The sequence below is a fragment of the Camellia sinensis genome, chromosome 11, assembly GCF_055761805.1.
Source record: "Camellia sinensis isolate YWXY chromosome 11, ASM5576180v1, whole genome shotgun sequence".
Classification (NCBI taxonomy): domain Eukaryota; kingdom Viridiplantae; phylum Streptophyta; class Magnoliopsida; order Ericales; family Theaceae; genus Camellia; species Camellia sinensis.
This window is the reverse complement of record NC_138971.1, coordinates 99332890-99352513: the sequence shown is the minus strand read 5'-3', so window position 1 is coordinate 99352513 and position 19624 is coordinate 99332890. Positions and strand designations below refer to the sequence as shown.

The 19624-nt window shown below is 38.1% G+C and overlaps 1 protein-coding gene across 1 annotated transcript; it reads left to right on the top strand.

Annotated features, from left to right (window-relative positions):
* Nucleotides 1-10306: 10306 nt before the first annotated feature.
* On the top strand, nucleotides 10307-11548 carry LOC114265438 (uncharacterized). Its single transcript, XM_028206258.2, has one exon. It carries the CDS (start codon nucleotides 10307-10309, stop codon nucleotides 11546-11548), a length of 1242 nt encoding a protein of 413 aa, XP_028062059.2.
* The last annotated feature ends 8076 nt before the right edge of the window (nucleotides 11549-19624 follow it).

Here is a 19624-nt window from a genome sequence, read left to right as displayed (position 1 = left end):
TTTGTTGTGGGTCTTCCGAAGACTCAACGGGATAATGATACCGTGTGGGTGATAGTTGACCAGTTAACTAAATCAACACACATTGTACTTATGAGCACAGTGACTCGGTAGATTATCTTGTCGACCTTTATGTTAGGGACATAGTTTGGCTTCATGTGATCCTTGTAACTATCATTTTGGATAGCGATCTTTGTTTCACAGCTTGGTTGTGGCAAAGCCTACAGAATGCATTGAGCACTAGATTGACGTTTACCACTGCCTATCATCCTCAGACTGACGGGTAGTCCGAACAAACCATTAAGATCTTAGAGGACATGCTTCGGGGTTGTGTTCTTGATTTTAAAGTGTCGTGGGAGAGACATTTACCTCTGATGGAGTTTTTCTATAATAACAGCTTCCAGGTGAGTATTGGTATGGCACCGTTTGAGTCCTTATATGGCCGACCGTGTAAGTCTCCAGTGTGTTCGGCCGAGGTGGGTGACACACCTATGTTAGATCCTAAATTAGTTTGGGAAACGATGGAGAAGGTCACGCTTATTCTTTAGAGGTTGGCTCCAGCTCAAACTCGTCAGAAGAGCTATGCCGACCATAGGAGAAGACCTTTGTCTTTTGAGGTAGGAGATCATGTATTCCTGAAGATATCACCGAGATGAGGTTTAATCAGATTTGGGAAGAGTGTGAAGTTGTCCCCTAGATTTATTAGGACTTTTGAGATTCTAGAGCAAATCGGCAAAATAGCTTATCGTTTGGCCTTGCTGCCCTAACTTTTCGGGGTTCATGGCGTGTTCCATATCTGTATGCTTCAGAAATATGAGCATGATTCTTCACACGTGTTGGATTAGACAAGTTAGAGGCAGATGAGGATGCCTCGTATGAGGAGAGACCGATACGAGTTTTAGACTCTCGGGACCAAGTCTTGCAATACAAGACTATTCCATTGGTTAAGGTGTTGTGGTCATACCACGAGGTTAAAGAGGCAACTTGGGAACGTGAGGCAGAAGTCTGTGAGAAAATATCCAGATCTATTTGTTAATATTTGAGACTTATGTTGAAAACCTTGTATATGTTATAATATATAAACATTGAATATGTTTTGGAGAACTGAATTGCAATAGCTTGTGTTGAAAAACTCTGTTTATCCTTGTTACAAGTCAGGATGATATATGATTTGGTTTTCTTTCAATGAATGTCAGTTGATTTTAAATTTCGGGGACGAAATTCCTTAAGGAGAGAGATTATAACAATTTTGGTTTAAGACCTGACCCATTTCTTGCTTTTGGATTCGAGAATGCATGTACTTAACTGTTGTTCATCTCATTTCCATCTATTTGCTTGATGAGTTTGGCTATTAGGAGTTTTGGTTGCATTCGAAACAGGTTGGGAAGTTAGTTTTTTAAGGAGTTGTTGCCCAGAATTTTGCTTGTTTGCTCAATCGACCATTCTTGCGCTTGAGCGGTCTTTCTTGCACTCAAGTGATCTTTTGCAGGTCTGAAATTCTGGAAAGGGGTCATTGTTCACTTGAGCAGTGATTTTGGTCGCTCGAGCGGTGTCACTTTTCTATGTTTTACGCTTGAGCGACCATTCTTGCGCTCGAGCGGTCTTTGCATATGTCAGTCCGAGAAAAGGCCATCTCTTTCCTCTCTAAACATTTTAAAACCCTAGATATTCACACACTCTCTCTCTAGTTCTTACCTTCTAGCTCTAAATACTCTTAATCCGTTGATTTCTTTTCCCTAGTCCTTTGGAGAAATAGATAGAGCATGTCGAGGGCATCATTTTAATTGGAGTATTTATTATTTTTGGCTCCGCCAAAGTTCAAATCTTATTCTCTCTTGTCTTCTACTTTGAGGTAGGGATTTCTTTGACCTTTAATATGGTTTTTAGCTTAATTATTTTCTCTTTGAAAAGGGTTAATGATTTGGGAATTTTTAAGAAAATCTAGGATTTGAGTTTGAAATCAAAATTTCGGGGTTTTCCAAATAGATTCTTGAAAATGGTCGTGGGAATGTGTTTATGGTTGAGATATGTTAAAATGGTGGATATCCCTTCTTAAAATTAATTTTGTAAGAAAATGGTGTTTTGCCATAAATTTTGGATATTTGGATTTGTGAAAGGAAATGGAAATGGAAATGGAAAAGGAAAATGCTGTTGGTTTTTGTAAGATTGGAACAATGTATATGTTGATGATAATGGTGGAGTTTGATAAGTAATATCACTCCCATTGTAAATGATGAAGTTATATCTTTTGATTGGAAGCTATCTGTTGAATAGAAATATCTATTTTGGGCTATTAGTGGCGGATAGTCTTGATTGTTGTAGACATTGCTTGAGGATTAGGTTAAATTGAAACTAATTTCTCTTACGTTGTGCGCTGGGCATCATTTCTTATTAAACATTGTAAATGTATTGGTTTTGAGAAAAATGAGTGAGTATCTTGGTGAATCCGGTTAGGAGGCATGGTTGTGGTTATGATGTTACCTTGTGTGTCCTTGGTGAAAGTCCAAAAATCCGCGCGGTTATGTGCCAATCCTTTTGGTTAGTACTGGTAAAATGACTTTGGTAGTGCTTGTCTAGCTTACTGACAGACACGCATCTAGAGATTCCAGTGTTTTGTATCCACTGCCCTGTTTTCTGTATAAACGGATTATTTTCATGAATTGATTTATAATCTAGCATTGCATTGTTTTGAGATGAAAAACGAGGAATGTTTGACAAATGGCATGCATGTGCATTCACCTTATAATTTTGCTAAGATTCATATATTGTGTTGGAGTATCTTTACTGGGTTTTGGCTCATCCTATGTGGAAAACAACTTTCTAGTGCTAATGATATGCCTCCATCAATGACGTAGCTTGGGAGGACTTGGATCTTAGGGATTTATTTTTTGTTTATTGATGCAATTATTTTTGTTTAAGCTTTAGGCTTTACCTGTATTTAGTTAAACTGATTTTGTTGTACCCAAGCATCAACTTGGAAAGTTGTAGCCATTAGGGTATGTAATTATTTGGTTTTACTTTTATTTTACATCATTTATTCATGCCATATGCTATAGATTGAGGATGTAGGATTTGTGAATATTTATTGCACATGTCATCTTTTGTATTGATCAAAGTTATAAATGAAATGAAAGATATGATGTTGTTGATCAATTATAAGTAATGTTATGGGATGGGTTAGTGTTATTGATTTCGGGGCGTTACAATTTAGTATCAGAGCTACCGGGTTTGAATACTTTGTGATCGTGAGATGTGATTTTTACCACAATGGGTTCTCTTGCTAGATGATATTTATAACGATTCTAGTTTAGACCCAACCCGTTTATTGTTTTGGATCCGGATTCTTTGTTTTATATGGTTGTTTATATCCTTGTTCATCTTATTCCTTGTGGATTAGGTCGTTTGAGTATTGTGGTCGTGTTTGAAACAGGTTAGGAGTTTGTTTTTCAAAGGAGTCTTTGCCCAGATTTTGGTCAGTTTGCTCAAGCGGTCCTTTGGTCACTCGAGTGGTCTTGGAGAACTTCTAGTATATTTGCAGGTTTGCAAAAGTATTGAGAGGGTAGTGTTTTTCGCTCGAACATTGTTTCTTGCGCTCGAGTGGTCCTTCTTGCACTTGAGTGGTCTTTGGGAACTCTCAATACTTTTGTAGGCCTACAAAAGTACTGTGAGGTGGTGTCCTTTGCTCGAGCGGTCACTTTGTTTGCTCAAACGGTCTCACGTATTGTGTTTGGTTGCTCGAGCGGTGTTTTGGTCGCTTGGGCGGTCTACGTGTACATCAGTTCGTAAAACTCACTTTTTGAGTCACTTTTCAAATATCTCTCTCTAAACAATTCAAAACCCTAAATCTAGACCTTCTCTCTCTAAAACTCATCTTTAACCTCCGAATACTCTCAATCTATTGATCTCTATACACCCTAGTCCCTTTGATACAAAGGTAGAGCTCATCTAGGGCTTCATTTTAATCGGAACAAAGCTGGTGTTTGGCTTCGTCGAGGAATTATCCTACCCACGACTTAGAGCTTACAGCTATGATTTTTGCCTTAAAAATCTAGAGGCATTACTTATATGGTGAGAGATTTGAAGTGTTTTCTGATCACAAGAGTTTGAATTATCTGTTTTCCCAGAAAGATTTGAATTTGAGACAGAGGAGGTAGATGGAGTTTTTGGGGGATTATGATTTTGATTGTATTATCATCCGGGAAAGGTGAATGTAGTGGTTGATGCCTTGAGTAGGAAATCTGTAAACAATGTAGCTAGTATTGCCATTCGGGAATGAGAAATGTTGGGTGCTATTGGTTAGTTTGACTTGCATCTTAGTAAGTCCGTTGAGTCGGCCGTTTTGTTCACTATAGTTGCACAACCAACACTAGTGAGCCGAGTTATAGAAGCGCAGAGGGGTGATCATGAAGTAGAGGCTATCCAAGAGAAAATAACTAGTGGACAAGTAGAGAAAGGCTTGAATGCGTATTCTGACTTGAGTGTGAGGTATTTAGACTGTCTTTTTGTGCCAGAATCTTGTAGGGAGGAGGTACTCCGAGAGTTCTACCATTTGCACCTTGCGGTACACCTGGGAGGTATAAAGATGTACCATGACCTTAGCTGCCAGTTTTGGTGTAGGGGGATGAAGGGAGACGTAGCCTTTTTATGTTTCAAGGTGCCTTACTTGTCAACAAGTGAAGGCCAAGCACCAACGACTAGTGGGTTTGTTGCAACCCTTTACCTATAGTCGAGTGAAAGCGGGAGCATGTCACGATGGATTTTGTTGTAGGTCTTTCGAGGACTCAATAGGGTAATGATGCAATGTGGGTGATAGTCGACCGATTAACTAAATCAGCACACTTTGTACCTATGTACACGAGTGACTCAGTAGATTATCTTACCGACCTTTATGTTAGGGGCATAGTTTGACTTCACGGGGTCCCCGTAGCTATTGTTTCGGATAGAGATCTTGCTTCACGGCTTAGTTGTAGCAGAGTCTACAGAATGCCTTAGGCACTAGATTGACGGTTAGCACCTCCAATCATCTTCAGACTGATGGGCAGTCCGAGAGAACCATTTAGATCTTAGAGGACATGCTTCAAGGTTGTGTTCTTGGTTTTAAGGGGTCGTGGGGGAGGCATTTACCTCTAGTGGAGTTTGCCTATCATAATAGCTTCAAAGCGAGTATTTGTACGGCACCATTTGAGGCCTTGTATGGCTGACCATGTAGATCTTTAGTGTGTTGGGCCGAGGTGGGTGACGCACATATGTTAGGTCCTAAATTAGTCCGGGAAACAACAAAGAAGGTCACGCTTATTCGTAAGAGGTTAGCTTTGGCTCAGAGTCACTAGAAGAGCTATGCTAACCGTAGAAGAAGACCTTTTTCTTTTGAGGTAAGAGATCATGTATTCTTGAAGATATCACCGAGATGGGGTTTAATGAGATTTGGGAAGAGCGGAAAGTTATCCTTTAGATTTATTGGGCCTTTTGAGATTCTAGAGCGAATCGGGGAGGTAACTTATCATTTGGCCTTGCCGCTCGAACTTTCTGTGATTCATGGAATGTTCCATGTCGATATCCTCCGAAAATATGAGCTTGATCCTTTACACGTGTTGGATTGGACTGAGTTAAAAGTATTTAGACTGTCTTTTCGAGCCAGAATCTTGTAAGGAGGAGGTACTCCGAGAGTTATAACATTTGCACCTTGTGGTACACCCAGGAGGCACAAAGATGTACCACGACCTTAGCCTTGTTTGTTTCGAGGTGCCTTACTTGTTAACAAGTGAAGGCCGAGCACTAGCGACCAGCAAGTTTGTTGCAACCCTTACCTATAGCCGAGTGGAAGTGGGAGCATGTCACAATGGATTTTGTTGTGGGTCTTCCGATGACTCAAAGGGGTAATGATACTGTGTGGGTGATAGTCGATCGGTTAACTAAATCAGCACACTTAGTACTTATGAGCACGAGTGACTCGATAGATTATCTTGTCGACCTTTATGTTAGGGACATAGTTCAACTTCATGGGGTCTCTGTGACTGTCGTTTCAGATAAAGATCCTCATTTCACGGCTCAGTTGTGGCAAAGCCTACAGAATGCCTTGGGCACTAGATTGACGTTTACTACCACATATCATCCTTAAACTGACGGGCAGTCCGAACGAACCATTTAGATCTTAGAGGACATGCTTTGGAGTTGTGTTATTGATTTTAAAGGGTCGTGGGAGAGGTATTTACCTTTGCCGGAGTTTGCCTATAATAATAGCTTCTAGGTGAGTATTGGTATAGCGTCGTTTGAGGCCTTGTATGGCCGACCATATAAGTCTCCAGTGTATTGAGCCGATGTGGGTGACGCACCTATGTTAGATCCTGAATTAGTCTGGGAAACGATGCAGAAGGTCATGCTTATTCGTTAGAGGTTGGCTTCGGCTTAGACTCGTCAGAAGAGTTATGTCGAGCGTAGGAGAAGACCTTTGTTTTTTGAGGTAGGAGATCATGTATTCCTGAAGGTATCACCGAGACAAGGTTTAATGAGATTTGGGAAGAGCAGGAAGTTGTCCCCTAGATTTATTGGGCTTTTTGAGATTCTAGAGCAAATCAGGGAAATAGCTTATCATTTGGCCTTGCCGCCCTAACTTTTTGGGGTTTATGGCGTGTTTCATATTTTTATGCTCCGGAAGTATGAGCCTAATCCTTCACACGTGTTGGATTGGACTGAGTTAGAGGTAGATGAGGATGCCTCGTATGAGGAGAGATCGGTACTAGTTTTAGACTCTCGGGACTAAGTCTTGCAAGGCAAGACTATTCCATTGGTTATGGTATTGTGGCGACACCATGGGGTTGAAGAGGCAATTTGGGAGCGTGAGGCGGAAGTCCTTAAGAAAGTAACTGGATCTCTTTGTTGATAGTTGAGACTTTTGTTGAAAACCTTGTATATGTTGTAATATATAAACATTGAATATGTTTTGGAGAATTGAATTGTAATAGTTGGTGTTGAAAAACTCTGTTTATCCTTGTTGCAAGCCTGGATGATGTATGATTTGGTTTTCTTTTAATGAATATCAGTTGGTTTTAAATTTTGGGGACAAAATTCCTTAAAGGGGGAGATTATAACGATTCTGATTTAGACTTAACCCATTTCTTGCTTTTGGATCCGAGAACCCATGTACTTAGTTGTTGTTCATCCCATTTGCATCTTATTGGTTAATTAGTTTGGCTATTGGGAGTTTTGGTTGCGTTTGAAACAGATTGAGAGTTAGTTTCACTACAACAAAAAGCACATTTGGCGACCAAAAAATTGGTCGCCAAAAGTACAAATTTTGTCGCCAAAAGAATCAGCGACAAGTACCCAATTGGTCGCCAAAGGCCTGTCACTAAAAGTATTGGCGACCAAATAATAAATTGTCACTGTATGTAGACATTTAGCGACAAGCAAAATTGGTCACCAAAAATCATATATTATGTCGCTGTAAAATTCTAACTTGTCGTTAAAAGGTTAAGATTTGGATAGGCTATGTAGTTTTAGCGACAAATAAATTCGTCGCCAAAAGTACTATTTAGCGACAAAATTAATTTGGTCGCTAAAAATCAACTTTTTAGCAACGACTAAGTTTTGGTTGCTAAAAGTTCTTGGAATAGCCACTAACTTTTAGCAACAAAACAATGTGTCGTCGCCAAATATATTAACAGCGACCAAAATATCACTTGTCACTAAACATTCATTGCACAAATTTGGATTTTAATAATTTTCCTGTTCAAAATAATCCAAAACACCTGTTTTTCTATACACAAATGCAATGTAAATAGTAATACACCTGTGCAAGACATTCATAATAATTCAAAATTAATAGCTATTAAACATCCCAATAAACATAATTACAATTCTCTATCAATTTGAAACATTAATACCAAAGTATTTACAAACTAGTGACATCAAACCCACAAATCCATTACCAAATCCTATGTCAAAATATTTTCAAAAACACAAAACCAAATATTTTGATGCTAAACATCTAACCCACAAGCCCATCTAGTTATTGGGGCTTGCGATACACACCCCTAGTTATGTAAGAAGCCTGTTGCACAAACATGAATAACTATCATTCAGTAAATGAACAAAGAGCTCGTGTCAATATTGTAACATTTGGTAGCAGGAATGTACATAAAATGATAAATATATGCTACCTGCTGAAGGAAAGCAGAATGTTGTACCCTTAATACACAAGAATCTATTGGTACCTGGAGTTGGAAGCAAATTGATAATATTTACTTGTTGGGATAACCAACGAATCTTATTAGTAACTCACAAATAACATACATTTATTTATTTATTTTGGTAAAGGCATATATAAAGGCCTTCATGCATGATAAATTTCTCACCTTGAGTTTGGTTGATCAAAAGTTAAAATGACCAATCCTAATCAATCACCAAAAATACAGAAAGAGAGGGGGTGGGAAACCTTGCACAAACATGTAAAGAATATAGAATTCACAATAAATCTGTAAAAGATCTTTTACTGAAAGCTAAAACCCAGCTCTGTGGATGCAAAAGCAAAGCAAGACTGAAAGAAGATAGATGACAAAATGAAGCTCAACACTTTCTCTCAATTTATCTCAGTCCATTATATCTAGAAGTTGGAATTATAAATTTTAATCAAAGTGGCAATGAAATTAGTAGTAGCACAATGTGTGATCGTGAAAATCATGCTCAAAAGGATAGCAGTAATGCAATTACAATAAGGAGCTAGCACTGATGGAGGTGATGGGGGCAGTGGCGAATGTAGGCTGCTGCTGTGGTGGTGGATGGTGGAGGTGACGGAAAATAATGGCCACCAAAAGTCTAGAAATATAGCGGTGGCAACATCGGTGATAGCGGAAAGTCACTAAAGATGGTGGTATGTTTGGGGGTATTCTCAGGATTTACTTCATTCATTTAGCATGTTTGGGGGTATTCTCAAAATTTAATGCATTCATTTAGCTAACATTTTGACCTCAAACTCTTGACATCTTGATTTGTAAGCCTCTCACCTTATGATTAATAAATCTTCTACCAAAATAAATGTTTTAAAGCTTAGATTGTGGATGCTATTTCAAATTCAATGACCCAAAAGTCAAATCTAGTTCCCAACCCATAGTCCTTTTATAAAAAGCAAATTTTGGTGAATTGAGTTAAGAAGTACACATCTTAAGCCAAAGACCAATTTAACATAAAGCGTAAATGCATGCCTCATTAAAAGGGTATTTCTTTCCAACTGAAAAACAATATTGGATATATGTTACATTGGATCTATCTTCAAATTTCATGTTAAAATTATTAGTGCAATAGATCTATACATTACTGTTATCAATCTTCAAATTTCATGTTAAAAGATTGATAACAATAATGTATAGCTTATAATACTATTATATCCAACAACTTATACAGCATTAAAACGGCAATCCCAATCTTGTCTTCACATATTTTTTTTTGTGGATAAATTCTTGTCTTCACGTATTAATGACAAATAGAAGTATAATTTGTTAGCCCAGCAAAATTAATTGTGGGAACCACAGCAGCAACAACAGAACAACGAAAAGAAAACCATAGAGACAATTTTCAGTTGTCTAGTTCACCTAAAAAATCTTTTGACAATACAACTAGGGAAAGATAAAACCCCTAATTTCGCACTACATGGTCTAATCAAAGGTTAAGTACTAGCACTAACACAAATATTAATTAAAAACAAAACAAGAAAAACACTTAAGTTCTCTACTCCACTTAAAACAAATTGTTAAAAGTAAAACAAGGAGAAGAAAATATCTCAAGTTTATTTATTAAAAAAAAAAAATTCTCAATTGTACAGTACACAATACCATTGAACGGTAAGAAGGTAATATTGCATTCATGACTGCAACATATCTGTGAATAAGAAAACCTGTCTGAGTATATATCGTTAAGAAAATATTATAGATATTTTAGAAAATCATAAAAACATACTGTCTAGGTCCATCAGGGGATCCATGAGCTTCATAACAAGAAAGGAGGCCTTGAGCTTCATAACCGAATTGGTCCAGCAGCACAAGTCAAGAAAGGAGCAATTCTTAGGTCTGCAGTGGCTGCTATTTCGCTGTCTATGGCAAGTGATTCCAGTCGTGGTAGATTGCTACTTAATGAGGCCGAAGCAACTTTACAGTTAAGGCGAGAACTCGGGCTCAATTGTGAAGGCAAAGAGGAGGAGGTTGTGAGCAAGCTTATGGAATTGGAGTCCATGGATATGGATAAGGTGAACAAAAAGGGAAAGGGAGTAGTCAGTTAATTGACTTCTTCTAGGAGATTTAGGAGTGCTTTTTGTTAAATGAAGCTTTTATCTTGGAACGTTAGGGAGTTAGGTAGAACTGGTAAATGTAGGAAAATCAAGCAGGTGCTTAAGGAGAGGAAGATAGATATGGCTCTCTTGCAAGAGACCAAAAAAGAGGTGATTAATTCAGAGCTGGTGCAATCTGTTTGGGCTGGGAAAAAAATGGAGTTTGTGTCAGTTGATTCAATAGGGTCTGCTGGTGGGCTTCTTTGTATCTGGAATCCTGAAGTTTTTCAGCTTAAGAATTGCTGTTGCAATCGCAATTTTATTATCCTGGCAGGTTCGATCTTTTTTTCTTTTAATTGTGTAATTGTTAATGTTTATGGGCCAAATGATCCGGTAGGAAGGAAAAGGGTGTGGGATATTCTTGTGAATCTTAAATCACAATTCTTGGATCCATGGTGCTTGGGGGGTGATTTTAATGAGATTAAAAGCATTTCTGAAAGAAAAGGGTGTTCTAGGAGGGATAAGGGGATGAGGGAGTTCAATGAAATGATAGAACAATTAGAGGTATTTGATCCACCTATGTGTGGAAGGAAGTTTACTTGGTGTCATTCACAAGAGGGTGATAGATGGAGTAGGCTTGACAGATTCTTATTAAATCCAGAATGGGTGCAGACATTCAATTTCAAGCTTTGGGGTTTACCTAGACTGGTCTCTGACCATTGCCCTATTGTTTTGATGGAGGATGAGAGGGATTGGGGGCCTAGACCATTCAAGTTTATAAGTGCTTGTTTTATGCATCCAAAATTCTTGTCATTTGTGGAACAAACATGGGCTGCTCTAAATGTGATGGGTTGGGCTGGATTCAGATGTTTAGTCAAATTCAAAGGGTTAAAATCAGCTTTGAAGAGGTGGAATAATGAGGTGTTTGGAAATGTGAAGAGCAAGCTTAAAGCTACAGAGAACGAAGTTCATGCACTTGATATAGTGGCTGAAGTAAGGGCTTTGTCTGCAGATGAAGTAGCTAGGAAAAGAGAACTGAAAGGTGATGCTTGGAAATTAAGTACAATGCTGGAGAGAATGTGGTTCCAAAAATCTAGACTTAAATGGGCATTATTGGGTGATAGAAATACCTCATTTTTCCATGCTATGGCCAGATGTAGAAGTAATAGAATTGCCTTATGCTCTATTTTGGTGGGTGGAAATACTGTAGAAGAGCCAATAGTTATTAAGGATGAGGTCTTGAAACACTTTACCAACATGTTTGAGGAGCCTTTGAGGGTTTGGCCCACCTAAGATGGCCCCTTTAGGTCAATTGGGGAAGGCCATGATTCTGGATTTTTGGAAGCAGAATTTTCTGAGGAGGAAATCTTTAATGCTATTAAATCTTGTGGGGGAAACAAGGCCCCCGGGCCTGATGGATTTAATATGGGTTTTTTTCAGAAATGCTAGCACATTGTGAATGAGGAGGTCTTGCAAGTTATGAGGGAATTTCATCAAAATGCCAAGTTGGTCAGAGGGTTAAATAGTTCCTTCATAGCTTTAATCCCAAAAAAATGAGAACCCAACTAGCCTTAATGAATATAGGCCCATCAGCTTAGTGGGCTCCATATACAAGATATTGGCCAAGGTACTTTCAAATAGGTTGAAACAAGTGCTACCTAGGATCATAAGTGAATCTCAATCAGAATTTTTGAGGGGCAGAAATATTTTAGATGGCATACTTATTGCTAACAAGATAATAGATGGGTGGAAGAAGGCTAGAGGAAGTGGAGTTGTGCTTAAACTGGATTTTCATAAAGCTTATGATTCGGTCAATTGGGAATTTTTGTATTCTATGTTATCTAAATTTGGTTTTGGCCCTAAGTGGGTAAGTTGGATGAAGGAATGTGTTGCTTCTGTGAGAACTTCAGTGGTGGTTAATGGGTCTCCAACTCCTGAATTTTGCCCTCAGAGGGGACTTCGACAGGGTGACCCACTGTCATCTTTCCTATTCATCATTATGGCTGAAGCACTTAATATCTTGTTGGGTAGAGCAAAAAAATTGGGCCTGATTAGAGGGGTGTTTGTTGGGCCTAATGGTCTTCAGATTACTCATCTTCAATTTGCGGATGATACCATTTTGTTCTGTGAAACAGATTGGGGGGAAATGGTCAATATAAAACGAATTCTCAGGTGCTTTGAAATCTTGTCAGGACTTAGAATTAATTTTAACAAAAGTGTGGTCTGTGGGGTGGGGATTCCAGATGAGCTGGGTCAAGATTTTGCAAGTAGGTTGAATTGTAAATTCCAAAAAATTGCCCATCAAATACTTGGGGCTGCCATTAGGAGCCAGCCTAAGAAGTAGCAGAACTTGGCGGCCAGTGATTGATAAGTGTAAACAAAGGCTTGCTTCTTGGAAGAGGAGATATCTATCATTTGCAGGTTGGCTAACTTTGATTAAGTCTGTCCTTGCCAGCTTACCTATACTTTATCTCTCAATATTTAAGATGCCTGAGATGGTAGCAAAAAAGATGGAAAGCATTCAATCTGGTTTTCTTTGGGGTGGCTCATATTTGAGGAGGAAAGTGCACTTGGTGAAATGGGAGGATGTTTCTAAAAGTAAAAACATAGGAGGGTTGGGTGTTAAGAGAATTAGAATTATGAATGTATGCCTTTTACTGAAGTGGTGGTGGAGGTTTGGTACTGAAGAAAACTCTCTTTGGAAGGATGTTATATGTGGTAAGTACAGGGAGTTAGGTGGGGCATGGTTTCCTTCTAGTGAGAGGGCTAGCACTTTCTCCAAGATATGGGCTGACATTATTTACACTGTGGCTTCTAGGGCAGAGCTTATGCAATTTTTTAAGAGCAATGCTGTGGTCAAGATTGGAGATGGCAGAAGAATTAGATTTTGGTCTGATTGTTGGGCAGAGGGCGTCAGTCTTAGAGATGAATTTCCTAGGCTATACTCCCTATCAGTTGACAAGCAAGGGTCTGTATTCATGTTTCACAGCAATAGAGATGTATATGGGAATTGGGTGTTTAATTTTAGGAGGCCCCTCTTTCCCTAGGAGGAAGAAGAATTGAGTAGATTGCTACAGCATCTAAGTAGCCCCCCTTTGCTCAGAGCTAATGTTGTTGACTGTCTGACTTGGAATGCTACCTCATCTGGCGGCTTTAGTGTATCATCTGGCTATCAGTGGTTTGAATTGGGCTTTGGGTCTAATAGTTTGATCTCTACTTGGTTGTGGAAGGCCCCTGCTCCACCAAGAGCACTATTCTTTAGTTGGTTGGTTTGGAGGGGAAGAATCAAATCTGCTAGTTATTTGCATAGGATTGGTATCCTCAGTGCCAATGTTGATGTCTGTTGTGTTTTCTGCAAAGAAGTGGAGGAAACTATTAATCATGTGTTACTTCACTGCCCTTATGTGTGGCTGATTTGGTCTTATTTTGTCAAAAGGTGGGGGATACAGTGGGTTTCACCTGGTTCGGTTCAGAGTGCTCTTCAATGGTGGTATGGTTGTAGAATGAGGCAAATTGAAAAGAAGTTGTGGAGTGTAATACCATATGCTATTTTCTGGTCAATATGGAAACAGAGGAACGACTCTGTGTTCAATGGGGTGGAACCTAATTTCGTTGCTCTGTGTGAAACCATTGAGGTACGAATTGCTTTGTGGGTTAAATCCTATGTCCCAGCTTTGAACTACACTATCCATGAACTGGTGCATAATCTGCAGCAGATTAGAAAGTGCTTGCCTTAGGAGTTCATGCAGCAGATTGCTCTAGTAGCTTATAGAGTTGGAAGGTAATATAGGATTGGAATTATGGTGTCTTTTGGTAGCTCAACAGAGTTGATGTCTGTTGGTCTGGTCTTGATGATTAGCCCTGGGGTGTTCTGGTTGCATGCTGACGAGGTGCTCTGGTTGTTTGGGTTCTATCTGGGTGGCAGTAAGGTTTGGGGGATGCTATATATCCTGGTTGATCTGATCTACTGGATGGAGGGGTTGCCATGCTGTGTTGAAAGGTATGCTGAGCTGCATCAGGTACACTGGTTAGTGTTGCATCAGAAATGGAATTTAAGCTGCAACTGGTTGAGATTGGTTCAAATATCAATTGGGTGAGTCAGTACATCTGGACCTGCTGTTGGTAGGTCTTGGTGCAACTCAGAGTCTAGGAGGCTACTTTGTTGGTTGGCATGCTGTTATGGTAGGCTGCTCTGGGGTTATCTGCGTGGTGGGGTCTGGATTGTAATTTGATTGTGAGTTCTGGGGCTTCTTTGGCTGTGCTGACTCTGTTATCTCTACTTCTAAGGTTGTTTTGTTTTGGTGTCTAATCTGCCTGTTCTGTTGTGGTGTTGTGCTGCTGGTCTGTGTAAATGGGGTGCTCTTGGTGAATGCTATGATCAGGTGCCTCAGATGTTTGCTGCTGTGTTGGATTAAACAAAAATGGGGCTTGGAGGTTTTGGAGGTTTTGGTGCTTGGTTGGGCTGTTGTAGAGCCACAGCCTGGAAGGGCTGCTGGTTTTAATCTCTTTGGTTTTCTTGCTTTTGCTTTGTGCGTTGGTTTCTCACCAACTAGGAGGTTGGAGCTTCTTATAGCTCCAAGCTCCTCTTTATTGATGTAAATTGTTTTTTCCATCAATAAAGTCTTCTTTTTGCCGATCAAAAAAAAATGTTAGTAATCTCGTTAGAGAATACACGCAACCAAAGCAACAGAGAATAGGTAATGATAACAACTAATGAATAGAATCTTAAAATATATACACAAATAACACATTCAAACATACAAGATTTTACTAACAACATCCCTTGGGGCTGTTGTTGGTGGAGCCCACTCTAATTATTTTAAGAAGAGCTAAATTTTCTCTTCCAACCTAAAGATGCTTTCTAATGACAAAATCATATGTGAAAAAGGATATTTCAGAACTTTCAAACCTCAAAACTAAATTTGAAAATTGTAGCTTCATAATACAAACACAATTAAGTGGGTGCACCACATATGAAACATTTTTTTATAATATATCGCATTAAAATATATGTGAATTTTTCTATACAAAACATGATAGATGAGGAAAATTTTGACAGTCCAAGGCCATACAAAAAGAACTTAATAAACAAAGTAATTTATAAATAATGGCATTATTAGAGTGCGAAAGCCAAATGCTTTATATACACAACGCCACGATATCACCACATAATCCACATGAAAGCATATTGAAAAGTATCCTAATCCCCCAACAAGAAGTCAAGGACATAACTAGGCAATGATAGATCAATCAAAACAAGTTCCGTCGGTCAGCTTACTCGTTCAACTATGCATAAAAGTATAAACACTCACTGGATCCTAATTTCTCGGCAAGAACATAATTAGACATTGATGGATCAATCAATATACATAACTTCAGTCAGCAAACTTGTTTAACTATGCATATAAATAAAAGCACTCACTCGAGGTTGCAGATGAAGTGACCCAGAACGAAACACCCGCTGTATATCTATTCCATTGAATTAAATCAAACAATATTTATACAATAAGTATAAAAACAAGCAAAACAAAGTTCACCAATGGTGTGCCAAGTCCTTGAGCCAAATCCATTATATAGGAGTCATAGTCATGATCATTAGATACTTTTTGAGAAATAGATCCAATGGTTAGAAATGGATATAGGAGTCAGTTGTGTCAAAATAAAATGGTGCATCTTTGCTACAAGGCTTGCTATAGCTTAAGAAATAGCAAAACCTCAATTTTGAGCCCTCCAATGACTAGCTAAACCTTGTGTTATATTTTAGCATTGCTAAACTTTGTGCCAAATTTAGAACAAGGTTTAGCTATAGCTAAAATTCGACAAGCCCTTTTGTTTCTACATCTCATGATGGCCTCACATATAGTCTTTATGTTTGGCATTTTGACAGAAATATAGAAGAAATAGCATTTACAAATCGGATCAACATCGCTAAACTACATCATTTTGACACTATTCATTTAACTATTGAATCATTAGAGATGCTCACCATAGGAGTGGTATAGGTAAGAAAATAGCCTCTTTTTACAAGTGAAGTTTTTTTTTTTTTTTGAAAATACAAGTAATTGAGGCTATCAACTTGATCATGTGGAAATAATCAAACTGTTTCTATTAACACAAGCTATTGATCAAACAGTCCATGTTTCTGGCCAATGCTAACATGTAATTGCTACAAGAATGGTCAAATTTGATTTGGTGAAACTAGGAATGATTCCTGAAAATACAAGTAAACTTTTTTTTGTTTTGTTTTGAAAATAGAAGTAGTTGAGGCTATCAACTTGATCACATAATGGGATGATTATAGTAGTAATAGACAATTGATTCCAAGCATGAGATTCATAAAGAAAATATATTTGATAATAAAGGATGAAAGCACTGGAAAGACGGTACTCAGTCAGAACTGAATTTCAAAGTGTTTCTTAGTTCCATTCACAAAATATATTTGATAATAAAGTGTTTATTAATATCCAATAGGTAAGTAGTCCGCTTTGATCTCTCTTTCACACGTGTGCACACACACAACCAGTAACTAAGCATACCAAAATAATGGCAAAAAATTACTTTTAACTATGTTTGTGTAGTGCATCTTTATAACACTAGTCATATCTATATATTCTCTAATCCCATGAATAAAATGTCACATCATATCACCAATGAATATTCACATTCTTTTATATATGCTTGAGTACAAATCCCTGTAAGTAATTGTACCCTCAAGTAGTGTATCCATGGAAGTTCAATTAGCTGGCACCCAAATCATAAGGAAAGGATAGAAAAACCACACCTAACCCAAGAAAGGGGGAAAAATGCAAATTTAGTACAAGGATTATTTAATTTAAACCGAGTTGTCTATGATTCAAAACATTGATTATGAAACCTGCCTGTCCAAAAAACTATTACAAACACATACCCAAGTCCAAAGTATCAATACAGTGACTTCAAAACAAACCAAATAGATCTCTTGGACCCAATTATTTGACTCAACACCATCTTTAGAAAATTAAAAAAAAAAATATTCTCATTGGCATTTTGTCAAGCAAGTGAAGGTCATTTATTAACCATAAGATGCCTCGAGCCCAGGTATCAAATAAACCCAAACCCTAAGACACAAACATTATAGTAGTTCTGACATACAAAAAATGCTATTCATTCAAAAAAATTATACAGAGTTTGATGTCCACAAAACAACCACCATTCTTCAACCAAAAAACCAATCTAAAGTTTTCCCTAATCTAATAGCAAACATATTTTGAATATGGAGTAGAGGTTCAAATCATAATGAATCTAAAGAAATCATGCAAATAAAATATGGTTATTAAGGTTTAATAATTTGGGAAAAAGCAGAGATTGGGTGAGAGGAGAGAAGGGGAAGAGCTCTTACCCTCCACCAATAGAGAGAGAGAGAGAGAGAGAGAGAGAGAGAGAAAAGCAATAAAAGAGTGAGACCGTGAGTGAGAGAAGAGAAAATACATACCTAGTGTTGGTGTGGATGGTTGCCGGAGGCTGGGCCAGTGTGCGACAAAGCGACGGTGTGCGACTGAGATGAGCGACGATGAGTGATAGAGCTGAGAGAGAAGGGAAGAAAAAGGGCCTTTAGGTTTGATTTTCTCACAGTCGAATGAAAAGGGTAGGTGAACAAATTTCTTTAGCTTTTGTTAAAAAATAAATAAATAAATAAATTTCTTTAGCCTAAAAAACGGCAGAGTTTTTAGGTATGAAAAAGATTTGGCAACCAATTTTGACTTGTTGCCAAAGTTAAATTTATAGCAACAAATATATTGGTCGCTGAAGATAAAAAATAGTCACCACAAATTTTTCCTCTTCTCGCGCTTACTTTCGCCCCACGCCAAAAAGCTTCCGTGACCAAATACTTTAATTGGTCGCCAATTCTTCATTCTTTGGCGACAAGTTGTAATTTGGTCACCAAATTGTTGTCATTGGCAACTAAAACCAATTTGGTCGCTAAACATGGTCGGGAAATGTGCTTTTTGTTGTAGTGTTTTTTGAGGTGTTATTGTCTAGAATTTTACTTGTTCACTTGAGCGACCATTTCTGTGCTCGAGCGGTCTTTCTTACGCTCGAGCGATCTTTTGCAGGTCTGAACTTCTGGAAAGGGGTCATTGTTCGCTTGAGCGGTATTTTGGTCGCTTGAGTGGTGTCACTTTTCTGTGTCTTATGCTCAAGCGACCATTCTTGCGCTCGAGCGACCATTCTTGTGCTCAAGTGGTCTGTTCGTATATCAGCCTGAGAAAAGGCCATTTTGAGTCACTTTTTCATCTCTTTCTCTCTCTAAACATTTCAGAACCCTAGATCTTCATACACTCTCTCTCTCTCTCTCTCTAGTTCTTACCTTCTAGCTCTTAATACTCTTAATCCGTTGATTTCTTCACTCTAGTCCTTTAGAGAAAAAGGTAGAGCACGTCGAGGGCTTTGTTTTAATCAGAGTATTTATTGTTTTCGGCTTCGCCAAAGTTCAACTCTTATTCTCTCTTGTCTTTTATACTTTGAGGTAGGGATTTTTTTGACCTTTAATATGGTTTTTAGCTTAATTATTTGCTCTTTGAAAAGGGTAATGATTTAGGATTTTTTGGGAAAACCTAGGGTTTGAGTTTGAAATCAAAAGAGAGATTTTCCAAATTGGTTCTTGAAAATGGTCGTGGGAATGTGTTTATAGTTGAGATATATTAAAATCATGGATAACTCTTCTTAAAATTAATTTTGTAAGAAAAGGGAATTTTGCCCTAAATTTTGGATATTTGGATTTGTGAAAGGAAATCAAAAACGATATTGGGTTTTGTAAGATTGATTGGAACAATGTTTGTTTGATGATGATGGTGGATTGGATATGTAATATAACTCCCATTGTAAATGATGAAATAATATTTTTTGATTGGAAACTATCTGTTGAATAGAAATATCTATTTTGGGCTATTGGTGGAGGATAGTCTTGATTGTTATAGATATTGCATGATGAGTAGGTTAAATTGAAACTAATTTCTCAGAAGTTGTGCATTGAGTATCATTTCTTATTAAACATTGTAAATGTATTGGTTTTGAGAAAAATGAGTGAATATCTTGGTGAATCTGGTTAGGGAGTGTGGTTGTGGTTATGATGTTGGCCTTTGTGTCCTTTGTGAAAGTCCAAAAATCCGTGTAGTTAAGTGCCAATCCTTCCGGTTGGTACTAGTATAATGGCTCTGATAGTACCTGTATAGCCTCTTGGCAAATACGTACCAAGAGATTCTAGTGTTTTGTATCCATTGCTCTATTTTCTATATAAAAGGATTATTTTCATGAATTGATTTATAATTTGGCATTGCATTGCTTTGAGATGGAAAATGAGGAATGTTTGACAAATGGCATGCATGTGCA

What these genes read in the sequence shown, in the direction of transcription:
- LOC114265438 (XM_028206258.2), top strand. Translation starts at nt 10,307, where the DNA reads ATGAAGCTTTTATCTTGGAACGTTAGGGAGTTAGGTAGAACTGGTAAA.